We start from the raw sequence: 15,157 nt of genomic DNA on the forward strand, positions 1-15,157 counted from the left end.
AAGTCTGCCACAGCACCTTTTGCCTGGAGGCCAACGCTGGCCAATCTTTAATTCGCTGTGTATTTCTAAAATAGCCTTCTGATAGGAACGTAGCAATGGATTCTTGGGTTTTATCAGAAAATTGTTTCCTCAGTAGAGAATGTGAACTGTGGAACTAATAATTTACCGTAACAATTTCTTAGATGCAGAAAGAGTTACTAGATACTGAACTGGATTTATACAAGAAGATGCAAGCTGGGGAGGAAGTTACTGAATTAAGACGAAAATATACAGAGCTACAGCTGGAAGTATGTTTGTCTCTTCTTTTGTAGCAATTAACTTTTAATCAAATATTTTCATATATGTTTATTAGCTTGGATATTGTATCATAAATATATTTTTCCAGAGTGCAATGTTAAGTTGCATGTAAATGGAGGCATTTAGCAATAATATTTTAAAAAATCAGTTTCTGAATTCCACTGAGGTAGAGAAATAGTATTGTCTTTAATTTTGATTGCTAATTTGTTTAATTTCTGTAACTGTTTGGATGATGTGGTTTCTTACAGATTTGTGGTAGTAATGCTTCCTTTAGAACGTGGAGTGGTTTTGTTGCCTGTAGGTGGTGGTGTGTTTCATACTGAAGAGTTAAAAAACACTGCTTGATCTTTTATTCTTAAATGTTAGCATCCTCTTAATGAGATTAACCAAAAGGCTGAGGTGCCAGAAGTAATATTATTACAGCATTGGTTTCAAGAGGAGGACTTATCAAAAACAAATACAGTGTTTCAAGAAGTGTTCAATGTATAGAAACACGCTTTCTCTTAAAGTACTTGCTTTTTAAAAAATTGAGAAGGCTGTGCAAGATTCTTCATATCTGTGTCTTATTTTGAGAAATTCTGAATGCTGTGGGTGTTATTCTGTTACATTGCACTGTCTTGCCTATATGATTGTGTAATATGTACTTAATTGCATGATAATCTTATCTCTTTTTACTGTTAAGCAGGCTGCTGTGTCGCTTAAATCCCTCTTGTCTTAATGAAGTTTGGTCATGTCTTATGTATAACTACATATGAACACAGTGCACATACGTATGGCTAAGTTGCATTAAAATCTTACTTTAAAACTAAGTTGTTACGCAGCTTTGGTAATTGTGAAAATAGGTTTGTTAATAAGCCAAGCCAATTTAAGAGATGACATAAAAGCTTATGTTAACAATATATATTCTGATGGTGAATAATAATTCATTAGTGTACTAAAAACTTATTTATAAATCGTACATTTTAGAAAATATGTGAACTGAATGATATTTAAAATAGGAGTAGAAAAGCATGTGCTCATTCAAGATAAAGTTACACCGCAGTTGAGTGTGCTAATCCTATTCCATCTCTCACTGAGTTTGTATTTTGAGTTGGAAAAGACAATTGTAGCTCTTTCAGGAAAATAATTTTTGCTAGTAAAATGAATATTCTGAAGCTTTTAGAAAATACCAATCAAAGTAGATGGAGAAAAACAGGGTTATTAGTAAAGCACACCAGTATGATTCAAGGAACAGCATGAAATGTATCCCTTGTATAATTTACAAGAGGGATATATGGGGGGGGTTGCCTTGATGTTTGTTTGATTCTTCAATATTCTTACAAATTCTTTAGAAAAACTTTTATTCGCACATTGTCTTTGTGACTTTAACTCCCACAATATTCATGTGTTGCTTCTGTGGCTCATAATCTGCTGTTCTGTTCCAGGTGGCCCTGATTTTACTGTGAGAAAACCCAAACAGTATACAGCTTGATTGTTGAGTCAGCATTATCTTTAACTTTCTGGATTATAATCCTTTAACCATTTAAAAATGTTTTAAAAAAAAAAACAACCACCCCAAAACCTGCAGGATTCTATTTACAAAAAAATAAAAAGTGAACTATATACTATTGTAAAATTACGTTAATAATTTAATGAATAAAGCCTTAACAGATTGATCTCCTTGTGGGTGATATCACTGGCATGCATTAAAGTAGTGCTATCAGTGCTTGAGTTGTAAACACTGTAGGATATGTTAAAAACATTGTTATAATGATTTCATTTAACATTTGATTCCTACATCAGATCCATTTGGGTTTGAAAAGATTTTTTTTTTCTTGTTAGGAATGTTAAAATTAAATCCTTGAAAGTGCTTTTTTGAAACTTAAAATAACTTTTTGCAAATTATTTTTTAAATGGCTGTCGGAGATACTGTCATCGGCCTTTTGACTTTTCTTGGAGAGTGCATGCCAGTTCTTTAGAAGGGATACACAGGTATTGTGGGAACGGAAATTAGTGAGTATGTAGGGCCAAATTTTTAGGGATTACTTTGTCCTTGGAGGTGCTCATTAGAGCCTCTGTTTCGTACCTCACAATTCTGTGGCCAAAAGCTATTATGCTGCATTAATTCTGGTCAGAATAAAAGTCCTGGCTGGACCTTCAGAGACAAATTAAGAGACAAAGATAAAGAGACAAATTAAGTAGGTAGTTACCACATCAAGAAAATTTGTTAATGAAATTTCAAATGTTGTACTGCAGTTCCTTTCTCCTGTGAGGAATTATCCTCACAGATAAGGGCTCTTTTGATATCTGTTTTTAATACCTCTTTTTTTTTCCTATTTCCATCCTATTTTTGATCTGTTAATAATTAACAGTATTAGCTTTTTAACGTTATTAACGTGTTCACCTTTTGTTATTTTAAGACCCGTAAGCTGCTCTTTCTGAGGTTTGTTTGGGGATGTGTTTTTAGGAAACGTCAGAATATGTGTTTGTTAATTTTGTCTAAATACTTAGATTATGAATTTTAATACATGAATATGTTATGTATAAACATCTTAGGCTGCCAAACGAGGGATTCTTTCTTCAGTTCGTGGTAGAGGGGTTCATGCAAGAGGTCGGGGTGCATCACGTAGCAGAGGTAGAGGAATACGAGGCCGGGGTAGAGGCAGAGGAGTTCCTGTGCATGCAGTTGTGGATCATCGACCTAGGGCATTAGAAATCTCTGCATTTACAGAAAGTGATAGAGAAGATCTTCTGCCTCATTTTGCGGTATGTGGCAATTTCACTTTTTCTGTTCTTTGGGTGACGTATTGAATTACTTGTTTTCTCTTGATTCAATTCATCTGGAAATATTATTTAGGAGTGAATCTTTAACATGATATACCTGTTCATGGAAAAAGAAGATGCATCAGAAAAAGGTGAAACAAAGAGAAGTTACACTATTGATTCAACTAATTATAACTGTGACTGCATACCATTTATAAGGGTTGGTTTTTTTCTTAAAAAGAAAGGAAATTGAGAATATCAAGTAAGGACTTAGAATATTTATTTGTTCAGGGTATATGTAAACTTGTTATGAATTTTTAGGTATAGAAAGATAAAATAATTGAAGGGATCATGAGAACAAAGACTGATTCAGTGCCAAAACTTTCAATACCTGAAGTCTATTTATCTTTATTGAAGTATCTTAACAAGTGCTTAATGAAAATTTTCACAGAAAATTTTCAATGCTTTTGCCTAACTTCCTGAATTTTAAGAATCAAGATGAGAATTGTGCAACTATATGCAGCTCTTGGCAGGGCAGCCAAAGGTTTCTGTCTGTAAGCTTAAGAAGTCAGAGCTCTTTCTACTTTTTTGGGGGGGGGTTTAGTCTAAAAAAAAGATAAATTGATGTACATAATTTTTAGCAAATTTTTATTTGCAAATATAATGAAGTAAGAGATCAACATAAATTTATAAAAACCCTTGTCCTCCTTAAAAAAATGTTATAATAAAAGGAAATTTGTTTATTCTATGGAAAGAATGTTAAGAATATCTGGTGGCATAAATTGTGTGAATCTTCATCTGTGCCCCCCCCCCCCGCCCCGTTTTTGTTTGTTTGTTTTTGTTTTTGTTTTTTTTCAATATTTAATTGCAGTTGTCCTCTCTGAAGGTAGAAGTCCAGGAGCCAGTAAGTCCAGTAAATTCTACTCCAGTCAGTGTACTTAATAGTTCCTGTCTGGCAGCCATGCAAGTAGCTTTTCAAAGGACAAAAGTCAACAAGGACCTGGGTCTCCCTTAAAAAAAAACCAACAAAAAAACAACAAAAAAAAACCCAAACCACAAAACCCCCCCAAACCCCAGAAAACAACAACCAAAAAGCCACAAACCAAAAAACCAAAACCACGACAAAAAAACCACTACTATTATACTGGGGGTTTTAAGGTGTCATGTTTCCAGGAGCGCTCTCTCTATATGTACATGAATGTACGTGTTCCCCTTAAATAAATGCTCCACATCAGACCTATATGGGGGAACAAAAAGGGAACCATCATACCCATAAGGGGAACAAAATTACTTTCTACAGAGATGTATGATGGACTGAACATTTGAGCAACGGCTTTATAAATTTTTGGTGTAAAACTAAGAACATATAACTTTAAAGCGCAGCAATACAATCCACTTGGTCAAGCATAGGCTGTTTCTGAGTCCAGTATTAATGATGCATATAAGAAAAAACTTATTTTTAATCTACAGTATCATATTCTGATTTAGTTGGCCTTGTGAATATTGCTAAAGTAAATTTTGCTGGTCATTTCGTATTTTTCATTTCATTATGTACTTCTCTTACTGACTGCGAAGAATATAAAAATGAAGACAGAGACTCTGCCACTGTTAAAAGCTTGCTGTATGATGTTGGTTTATGGTCATAAATTTGCTCAGAACTTAGCGTTTTCTTACACTTTGGTTTTATTGTAGGGAGTATTATACTTACTATCTTTAACAAACAAAAATATTAACAAAAAAACCTTAGTAGTGTCAACAAATACAAGTCTATTCACAGTGTTAGTAGTACAACACTGAGAAAAAATGTTAATTACTTCATTTTACAGGTTGTGCATTTGTTGTTTTAAACTTGCTCCAAATTCTATGGAAATGCACTGAGCTGTATTTCTGTTTCTGTGATATGGTATCACAACTCTCTGTACATCAGCAGTGCACTCCACCTATGCATCACCTACAGTGATGGTGGCATTAAAGGTAGCAATACCATAGAGTCCATTACAGGAATAGATGGGTTAGGTTCTTCAGATGCTGAAATCAAGTTAAGTTTTGAAACTTCTTCTATAGTCCCTGCGTCTAATAAATCTTTGTGGAAGAGTTTCATGGTAGACTAATGGAATCATCCCAAGATTCCTTCTTTCTGATCAGGAGAGAAGTATTGAAGCAGAACAAGCTCTTTTTCTGTCATAATTTTACTTCATACCTGTATGTTTACAGTCAGGAAATCCAGAGACTACAGTACTTGTGTTTTAGAAATGCAAGTAAAAGTAACTGTATTCCTTACAAAGACAAATAGTCTGATTGTCATTAAAGCTGTGAAAGGTACACTGTTCTAATTTTATATGGTTTTTGAGGGCATTTCATTTAGGACAACATTTTTTAGAGGTGGAGATCTATTTCACTAAGCTTTTTTTTTATTTATTAAAAGCAATATGGTGAAATTGAAGATTGCCAGATAGATGACTCTTCTCTCCATGCAGTGATTACCTTTAAAACAAGAGCAGAAGCTGAAGCTGTGAGTATAACCTTTGTTGAAAATACTCTGCAACATTCAACTACTTTCTAGTTACTTTTTACTTCTATATTTTATTAAATGTAATGCTGCTAATTATTTTAAAACATTTTAAAAGAAGTCTGACACAAAAGTTTAATTCTGTATTAAACAAATCTATCAGAACAGTGTATTACTGACATACTTAGGAAGTGAGGATGTCTATAGCACACTCAAGTACAGGATGCAAGAGAGAAATTAGGAGAAACACTTGGGAATTGATAGCTGGATGTCTTGGTTTATCTTTATTTAATTGACTTTTTTTTTTTCTCACCTGAAGACTTGGTACCTTCACAGTCTTCCTGAAATTTCACTGACATCCTGCAGAGTAAGCCTATATATTTTGTTTGGGATCAGTTTGATTTACCTTTGCCTGAAGACCTGTAATAGTGTAAATGTGATTTGATGTGATGGGATTCTCTGCCCCTGCCCCCCCTGCTTTCCCCCCCCATATTTTTTAGAAATTTAGGAAATTACAGAAGTATAGAATTATTGCAGTAACTTTTAGAGACTAAAATCCAGAGTTGACGTATGTTGTAATTTGGCGTGTTTACGTATGGATCATTAGGACTTTATACGTTTGGCTCAGCGGGCCTCTGTGGTGTAGGCAGTATGTGAACCTGCGCAAAATAATGAACATAGTTGTTCAGCAAATGGTTTTGTTTTCTTTAAAATCCTTGCGTCACCATTGGGAAGGAGTATCCTGATGTTGTGGTTTAACCCCAGCTGGCAACTTAGCACCATGCAGCCACTCACTCACCTCCCCCGCCTCCCCCGCCAGTGGGATGGGGGAGAGAATCAGAAGGGTAAAAGTGAGAAAACTCATGGGCTGAGATAAAGACAGTTTAACAGGGAAAGCAAAAGCTGCGTGCATAAGCAAAGTGAAACAAGGAATTCATTCGCTACTTCCCATGGACAGGTAGGTGTTCAGCCATCTCCAGGAAAGCAGGGCTCCATCATGTGCAATGGTTACTTGGGGAGGCAAGCACCATAACCACCGATGTCCCCCCTTCCTCCTCCTTCCCCAGCTTTATATGCTGAGCATGAAATCATATGGTCTGGAATATCCCTCTGGTCAGTTGGGGTCAGCTGTCCCAGCTGTGTCCCCTCCCAACTCCTTGTGCCCGCCCCCCCCCCCCCCCCCCCCCCCCCCCCCCCCAGCCTACTCGCTGGTGGGGTGGGGTGAGGAGCAGAAAAGACCTTGGCTCTGTGTAAGCCCTGCTCAGCAGTAACGAAAACATCCCTGTGTTATCAACACTGTTTTCAGCACAAATCCAAAACATAGCCCCATACCAGCTACTATGAAGAAAATTAACTCTATCCCAGCCAAACCCAGCACACCTGAAAATAATAGGGACTCCAGAAAGAATTGATTCACAGAAAGAATTGATATACAACAATATGGTTGTATAGAAAGATTTCATTTTATGTTTATATTTTGCACAAAGTGTCTGTTTTTGCAGATTTCATCTTGTGGAGTTTACTTGAACACAGTTTTCATAGCTGGTGAGAGTCTTCTCATTTTGTATGCTTTATCTTGAGACACCAGTGACCTGATTGACAAAAATACTGATAATTACAATGCAAATTATGCAAATGGGGACAATAGTTTTGAACACTTACAGTATCATTATGGTTACATATTTTGAGAAACAATTTGAAGCATGTGCCAAATATGTTTTACAGAAACATGGGAATTTTGTTTGTGAAACTCTTAGATACAGCAATTATTAGAACTAACTGTATGGAGATTGTAATTATTCTGTAAAAAAGGAAGTGCAGTTAATAGCACATAGCGTGTACTGAGTGATAGGGAAAAACAGTACTGGACAACTGTATAGAAAGAACACTGTTCAACAGTGAACAAAAGTTTTGTGGAGAATGAGAAATACCTGCTCACAGATAAAAGCTGTCATAATTAGTTTATTCACAAGTGGACTGCATTAAGGTTAGCATTTTAGTTTTGGCGCTTCCTGATTCCTGACGTTGGGTACTTCATTTTGCAACTTCACATTCTTTGATATTGTAGTTTACATAAGAATATTCTAAGTATCGAGAGGAACTTCTGCTTCCCTGGAAATAAAAATAGGTCACCTAGAACAATAATCTGTTTTTATGGACTGTCCAAATAAAGTCTTTATTTCTTCCAGGTGGAGTATGGTTCACAACAACGATCTTGACAGTATCTTACTACAGATACTTGTTTATCAGCAAAATACGGGTTTTATTGTTATAACTTGTTTTGCCTAAAAATTGGCATGGAGAATCATTTCGGCCTTAGCTAAATTTCTGTACCCAAAAAGCAAGGAATGGTAGTATTTTGGAACCAAACATAGAAGCGTAGAGGTAGGAAGCACTTGAAAAAGAAGGTAGTGCAGAGAATGAAGAAAGATGTGGGCAGGGAGAGAAGGGAGATATGTTTGGTGGAAAGGTTGAAGTCAACATTATGTACTTTTTTTTTTTATGATGCATTTCACTGCATTTAAAAAGCAATATGTTTTTCATCAGTCACTCTGAAATAGAATAGGTGGGGTTTTCAAGCTGTATTCAAGGTGAAGTTCAGAATATGCTCTGGAAAGTGGGGATATTCTAGCTGGGTCAGAATTCATGATTGATGTTTGAGATCCACACTCTAGTTAGCATTAAAACTTTTAATTGTTGAATGACTTTGTGTCTAGCTGCACCTTCATTTTTAAATTAAAATTTTATGAAAACTGTGGCTGATCAAATCTAGTAAAATCTGTATTTTCCTTAAGATTTTCTTACATATTAAATATATTTCCACTGGAATTTCTGTGTTTACTACTAAAGCAGACTTTAAGACTGGCAATTGGAGAAGTTGTAGAAGGTAATCATTAAAAACCTCTGTTGAGGCCAATTGTGAAATAAATGCAGCTAATATTTTACCTTCTTAAATGAAAATAGGCCTAGGCTTTATGACCATATACATTGTAGCCTGGAAGGAAAAGGAAGATTCCCTATTGTAAAATGTTACATTTTTATGTAGTAGTAATTTCTTCCAAAGATTACAAGTTGTTTCTGGACCTAAATGTCACATATAAGTACTTTTAAAAATTCTAGTTGTGTGACATTGTGATGAGACCATGGTCAAAAAGCTCCTGAGCTGCATTTTAATAAGCATAGAATCTTTTAAATTTATCATAAATTTATATGTACAGATTTAAAATTTATACCTGGGGACTTTAATATCACACAATTCATGTTCAGATGTCATTGAACATGTAATTGTTTCTACATTTCACATTATGCTGTGCTTTCAGATTGTACTATAAATCTTTTGTGACCATGACGGTTATTTCGGAATGTTGCTAACGCTGATTTATGCTCATTCATGTTACTTTAATTTGAACATACTATTTCCAAAGCAGCCACTTAATGCAGCTGGTACTTAGAAAGGCATCAATATCCCATAAGTTAAAAATTTTTACATTTCAATTACAACGGCTTTACAGGAAGTGGAATGTTTTCCAGTAAGTTAAGTTGTAATCGCAAAGGGGCTTTTTGAGTTGTTTGGTTGTTTTCGTTTGTTTGGTTTTTTTAATATAGTAAATCATTTGTATTTGTGGGATGTCTTTCTTCTTCCAGTAAGTTATGCATTAACAATTTTGTGTCCAACTTTGAAAGGAGAAAAACCCATCAAGGTAATACTAAAAACCAGCAAGGTTTTGGTTCAGTATGTTACCCACATTACCAAATGATTTATGGTTTTCCAAGCTTATTTTCTTCTGAATATATTTTGATCCTTTTCCTGAAAGGATGTGTGAATTCCATGTGCAGTAAATGAAGTTGTTTTGTTTTAACCTGTTAACAGTAATTCAGTAAGAACATATTACAACTAGAATTTTCTTTTGAAAAAGCAGGCTGTTGGTTTATTTCTGGCATTTAAGTATTACTGAAGTTAATTTTTCCCCTGACAAAGAAATATGTAACTAAAACGTTTAAACTTGTTTTAGGCTGCAATTCATGGATCTCGTTTTAAAGGACAAGAGTTAAAGTTGGCGTGGAACAAGCCTGTTGCTAGTATGTCAGCTGTTGAAACAGAAGAAGCTGAACCTGATGAAGAAGAAGTAAGTTTGCTTTTTCTTTTTTTCTTTCATTTTTCTTTTTTAAGATGAGATAGTGTAGCTTTTTCAAAAGAAAATGGTCTGTTGATTCATAGGTCTATTTTTTTAATCTAACTTATGTTTTGTTATCAGAATGTGTATTTATCTATAAATACATTTCTTGTTTTCTAGGCTGTCAAAAGTCCACATACTTTACTTTCCCTTGCAGAAATATTTCATTTCTTACAGAACAAAAAACTTTATAGGATATATCTAGAACATGGAAGGGGTCATATACCTGTTGTATTTTAGCCTGCTGGACATCTAGACCAGCAGACCTGGACCAGGGGAAGAGGCTAAGTCCTCAGAAAGCTTCTGTGGTTTAGTCTGGCTTAGAGTATCCAAGCATACATTGACAGACAGGTCAGGTGTCGACAGAGCTGCTTTTTAAAATGCACTTTCTGTAGGCAAAAGTAATGCAGGTAGTAGTTTCTCCCTTTGTAAAAGAGCCTAGTAGAAATAGAGAAGGCTTAGTTATAGGCTTTCTTCAGCCTACAGCTTCACATCTCTCCAGAAGGCTCCCTAACTTCACCAGTCAACCTTCACACCTCCCTGTTGAATTTGGAAGTTCTGTAGCAAAAAACTACAGTTACTGGGATGAGAAGAAAATAAGCAAGGAAGACCATAACTTGTGTCTAACAGCTGGGAGATTTTGCTAGGGCAGGATATCCTTGTCCAGAAATTGCTGTGATAGGTGCAATTGTTAAAAAAGTTCTGAGATGGGATAGTTTATATATACGCCCCTGCCTATATGTAGATAAAAATTTAAAACAACTCACTATTTATCTTTCTTTTTTTAACTTTGCCTCTCTGAAGCCTGTAACTGTTGACCTGAAATGTTCAGGGGGTTGTGAAGTCTATCAAATTACTATGTTGTTACTGAAACAAATTGAAAATACATTAATATATTTTGTCTAAATTTCTGTAAATACCTGTCTCCCTGCCCTGATCTTTTAAACCTTTATATTGGTTTTAAGCTTGATTAAGCTGTCAAAATAAAATGTCTCAGATTCAACCTTTTTGCTACTCAGGCACAGGTGGATTAAGCTCTTGGATGAAAACAGGCATAGTTACTCTGAATGTGCAAAAACTAACATTAGTTTTCAGTATAGCGTCTTAAGTTTCATGGGAACATTGCAGCTTGGGCGTGAATGTTATGCTGAAGAATCAGAAGAGCTATTTAAGTATGAGGTGCATATGTCCTGGTCATTTTGAAGTCCACTGAAAAGAAAAAAAATATGTTTCGTTTGCCATTTATTAATATAATACATATGCATGCAGTATACTTTTTTGAAACCATTACTGTTTATCTATTAAAAAATAAATTTGTTCTTCATTAAATCACAAGTTTTAGAGATCTGTATTTTGCCTTTTGATCTTTAAAATTTTCTGATGTAACAGAGTGTCATGTTTTTCTCTTGAAGTTTCAGGAAGAATCTTTGGTGGATGACTCGCTGCTTCAAGATGATGATGAAGAGGAGGAGGATAACGAATCTCGTTCATGGAGAAGATGATTCAACTGATCAATGACAATGCTAGAACTGCACCTGTGTTGCATTAGTATTACCTAATGTACTTCTGCATCTTTGTATTAAAAGGGGTTTTGTGATGAAGTTGGATTCAGATATAGACTAAAAAGCAGCTGGTCAGTTATACGTTTTGAGAGATTGATGTTTGAGTTACATTTCAGTAAATGATTGCTAAAGACATCATACTAGGAACATATGCAATGTTTTTATTACATAGTTCTACAGAAAGTTACAGAATTCTTTGGGTTCTTTGTAATTTACCGAATTGGTCAAACACAAATGACCAAAAGTTGTTATAACATAGATAATTTTTGTTCTATTCCAGATACGGAATGAAAATTTGCATTTAAAATCTTTGTGAATGTTTTCAGAAATGGATAGATAACAGTACTAAACCGAAGTCTCTAAAGTTATGTATTCATAATATTGCATAGTAGTATGCTTAGGCTTTACTATGTACTAGCCTTTTGTTGGATTTGTGTACGTATTTTACCTATGGGTTTTAATGATAAAGTGTATGACTGCTTTGCATATAAGTCCTTATGACTTTAAGATGTTAAAAAATAAAGAAATGGAATGGTCTTCAAAAAAAAAAAAAAAAAAAAAAGCAATAACCAAAAAAGGCAATGGTCCTTCATAATGAAAAAAAAAAAAAGAAAGGAAAAAAAAAAAAAAGAAAAGAAAAAAGACCATTCCAAATGGCAACCCCCACCCCCATATTCACAAAAGGAGCTCTAATCACTATCACTTAATGCTAAAAGAGTATTGAATATAAAAAAAACCTCAACATAATGATGTTTCATTTACATTAACACACAGGTGTACTCTGTTGCATAAAAGCTTTTGGATGTCTTCTGAATTTTAAACTGATTTAAGTCAAACGGTAAATAGAGTAATATTCCAATAATAAGGTATTTATTCTGTATCCCTGCACTGTGCAACTGTAGAAGAAAATTTGATCCCACAAAAATACATACAGTACTGAAACGTAATTTAGAAAAATACATTAGGAGAAGTGGAATATTTGGTAGGTATTATTCTAAAAAATTTGACTACTCGCACTAAATCATCTTTTTTATTCCTGTACTTCTATGATTACATTTTTCCATTTCAAAAGTAACATTCAGCAGATACTAAGTTCACACTATAGAGTATATTCACCCTTTAAAAATGTACATACATGAAATGTTAATATACTCCACAGAAGTACTTCATTGGCTCTTTCTAATGGGGTGTTCTGTTACCTGAGGTCTGAAGTTTCCCCTCTTCTTAGGAAGGGGAACTGCGTAGTCCTTTACTACAAAGGACCTCTCTCACCAGCAAGACTTGTTTTTATTTCCATTTAGTGGCATTCTGCTGGTCTGTTTTCAAAAGAAAATTCATTCATTAATTATTAGAGTTTTGGGGTTTTGGTTTTGTTGTGGTTTTTTTTCCCCCATCAACTCATTAATGAGTGCAGCATAAAACCACTATCTCATTTATCAGATAGATGCAGGGGATAGTACTTCAGTTAACAGTATATTTTCTTTAGTCTGTGTTTTTGTCTTTTGGGGGGGGAGGTGGGGGAGAACTGCTGTAAAGCATGTCTCTGCCTTTTTTTTTTTTTTCTTTTTTTTTAATTCCAAGATAGGAATGGAGGAAAGTAGGAGGTAGTAGTATCCCAGAGAGAAGAGCTCCGGCTGTAGGACTTTTGTTCTGTGCTTTTCAATTATTTGAGGGGTTTTTGAGACCTGGATCCTGTTTTGGGGTTTTTTTGTTGGTGGTTGTTTGTTTGGTTTTGGTTTTGGTTTTTTTCCCCCCTATGTCCCTGTGTGTATGTATATCTTGTTGCAAAAATAGGCACTTAAAATTTTTGTATAGTCTTAGTTTCACATTGAAATTTCACAACTGACTGCCATGCTTGTTACAGTAAGTTCTAAATCTTGCCATAAGGAATTGTATTTGGGAAATTGATTTCCTTTTACACTGAATGTCAGGCAAAATAAAATATTTTAAGAACCTTTTTATCCAGTGCTCTGAATGAGCTGTTCTAGTTCACCGAATTAAATACAAGCTTTCCTACTTTTCTTTTTTCAATAATTTAGTACATCTGAAGGGTGCCAGATTGACAGTCTGGGAGGTGGAAGTTTTTTGTGTGTTGGCTTACAGAACAGGTACAGCACAGGAAAGGACTGTGCATGCTGCCTTAAGGTGGTTGTGTGGCATGCTCAAACCTGCCTTTTCACTGCAGTCAATCTGCAGTGCTCATGACAGTCTGCAGTCACTGCAAAACTAATGACAACTTACTAGCGTGTTCTTTACATGGATGCTTCTTATGAATCATCTGAAATTACTGTATCACATAATTTTAAAATTGGTATTCCAAGTTTGCCTGCTTGTTTTGAATTCAGCCTGGTAATGCATCCGTGCACGATTCATTTCTTAATACATGTTTGCACCCTGGTCTACCTGTAAGGGGATGAAACCTTTTAAACTTCTTTTTACCACCTTCCTCCTGCAAACTTCCATCAATGAAAGGTGTCGGGGGGAATTCTTACTGGCATGTGTTTTGTCCCCTGCTGTTACATTCTGAACTCTGAATGGTTGAAAACCACCTGGATCAGAATGGCTTGGTTTGCTCTCGCTTTAAGAAACAAACACAAATGTTTGTTTCAGTCAAAACTAATCTGTGATTGTATGCCATTCAGCATAAGTCATTCAGGGTAAGAGAACGGTGTCCTGGTTGCAATCTAAATGGATTCTGTATGTATTTCAGTCATTACCAAATTACTTTCTTGATTTGATTTCTCTTTGGCTTGCTCTGTCCCTGTATTCCTTGTCTAGCTCTGCTGTCCCCTTCCTTTTTTTTGCTACTACCTTAGCCAACTCTTGTCATTTCAGTTCAGTCACATCCTTACTAGCATAGCCTTCAGTGAAATCTGTTGTCACCTGAAGCACCATCCTTCCTTGTTTGAATCAACAAACCAAGCATCCTGTTGACTCCTTCCCTTATTTAGTTCATCCTTCTGAATGCATTCCCAAGTATGCCTCCACTGTGATTAGCTAAATCATTGTTTGTTTTAACAGTTCAGCAAATGGGTTTTCCTAGTCTGAAACACCAAGAGCAGGGTTACCTTGGTTTTCCCCAGACAGCTTTTCAAAATTTCTGTAGAAAAAAAGGTAAACATTTAAGAAGGTATTTTCTTTTCTGGCTAGGTGCTAAAGGGCTTGAGCAAGATGTGATCTGACATGTAGTTCAATGACAATATTGTAGTAAACCACATTTGGTTGAGCTACAAAAAAATGTAAATAATGGGATTCAGTATTTCAGACTATATTACAGTTTGTCTACAAAACAATAAAGTAACAAGAAAACCTCTTTCAAACATTACTTATGGCCAGTGCCATTCGTATTTTTTCTTCTCTTAAAACTCACTTATTTCAAATCAGAAAAGCCATAGAAGAAATACAAGTTATTGGTGAAAGACAAAGGTACAGGACTTAGTTTACAAACAAGTCTAAGCAGGGCTATTTCTTAAATAGAAAAAGCACCTGTTGAAAAGTATTGGTGTAACTTCAAGCATTTAAAATAGGTTTCTGTTCTAAACCACAGTCTGAAAACAGTCTCTATTCCTTAACTAGAAAAGGAGTTAAAAATGATTACCCAGGTAACTTGGGTATCTGAGAACAGCGTAGCATGACTGTACCTGATTTAAAACATCTGATTTTGTTGTTGACCATCTACTCTGAAGAGGTCCTCAAACGGACTAAGCTTACTATTCTTGTCAGCCCTTAGATAACTTCTAAAAACTGTACATTTATTTGAGGGTGTTTTAGATGGAATGAGCAATTTGTAATTGTCAGTTGTCTCATGAGCATAAAAGAGATGCACAAGAAATTGGTTTTGATTCAAGGAAGTGATTCTGCATGTTTCCTGT

At 35.1% G+C, this 15,157-nt stretch overlaps 1 protein-coding gene across 7 annotated transcripts in view; it reads left to right on the forward strand.

Moving 5' to 3' along the window:
• RBM26 (RNA binding motif protein 26) overlaps window positions 1-13,250 on the forward strand; it is a 58,133-nt gene extending 44,883 nt beyond the window's left edge. For 5 of the 7 annotated variants that reach the window (XM_069802477.1, XM_069802479.1, XM_069802484.1 and 2 more), the window contains 6 exons: window positions 183-287; window positions 2,833-3,042; window positions 5,465-5,551; window positions 5,868-5,915; window positions 9,562-9,675; window positions 11,136-13,250. In XM_069802477.1, the coding sequence (XP_069658578.1) occupies window positions 183-287; window positions 2,833-3,042; window positions 5,465-5,551; window positions 5,868-5,915; window positions 9,562-9,675; window positions 11,136-11,225 (654 nt within the window). In that variant the 3' untranslated portion in view covers window positions 11,226-13,250. The remainder of the gene's footprint in view (window positions 1-182; window positions 288-2,832; window positions 3,043-5,464; window positions 5,552-5,867; window positions 5,916-9,561; window positions 9,676-11,135) is intronic. The other 2 variants (XM_069802480.1, XM_069802483.1) reach the window with 1 other exon arrangement.
• The last annotated feature ends 1,907 nt before the right edge of the window (window positions 13,251-15,157 follow it).

The sequence above is a fragment of the Haliaeetus albicilla genome, chromosome 15, assembly GCF_947461875.1.
Source record: "Haliaeetus albicilla chromosome 15, bHalAlb1.1, whole genome shotgun sequence".
In the NCBI taxonomy this organism is placed as follows: Eukaryota; Metazoa; Chordata; class Aves; order Accipitriformes; family Accipitridae; genus Haliaeetus; species Haliaeetus albicilla.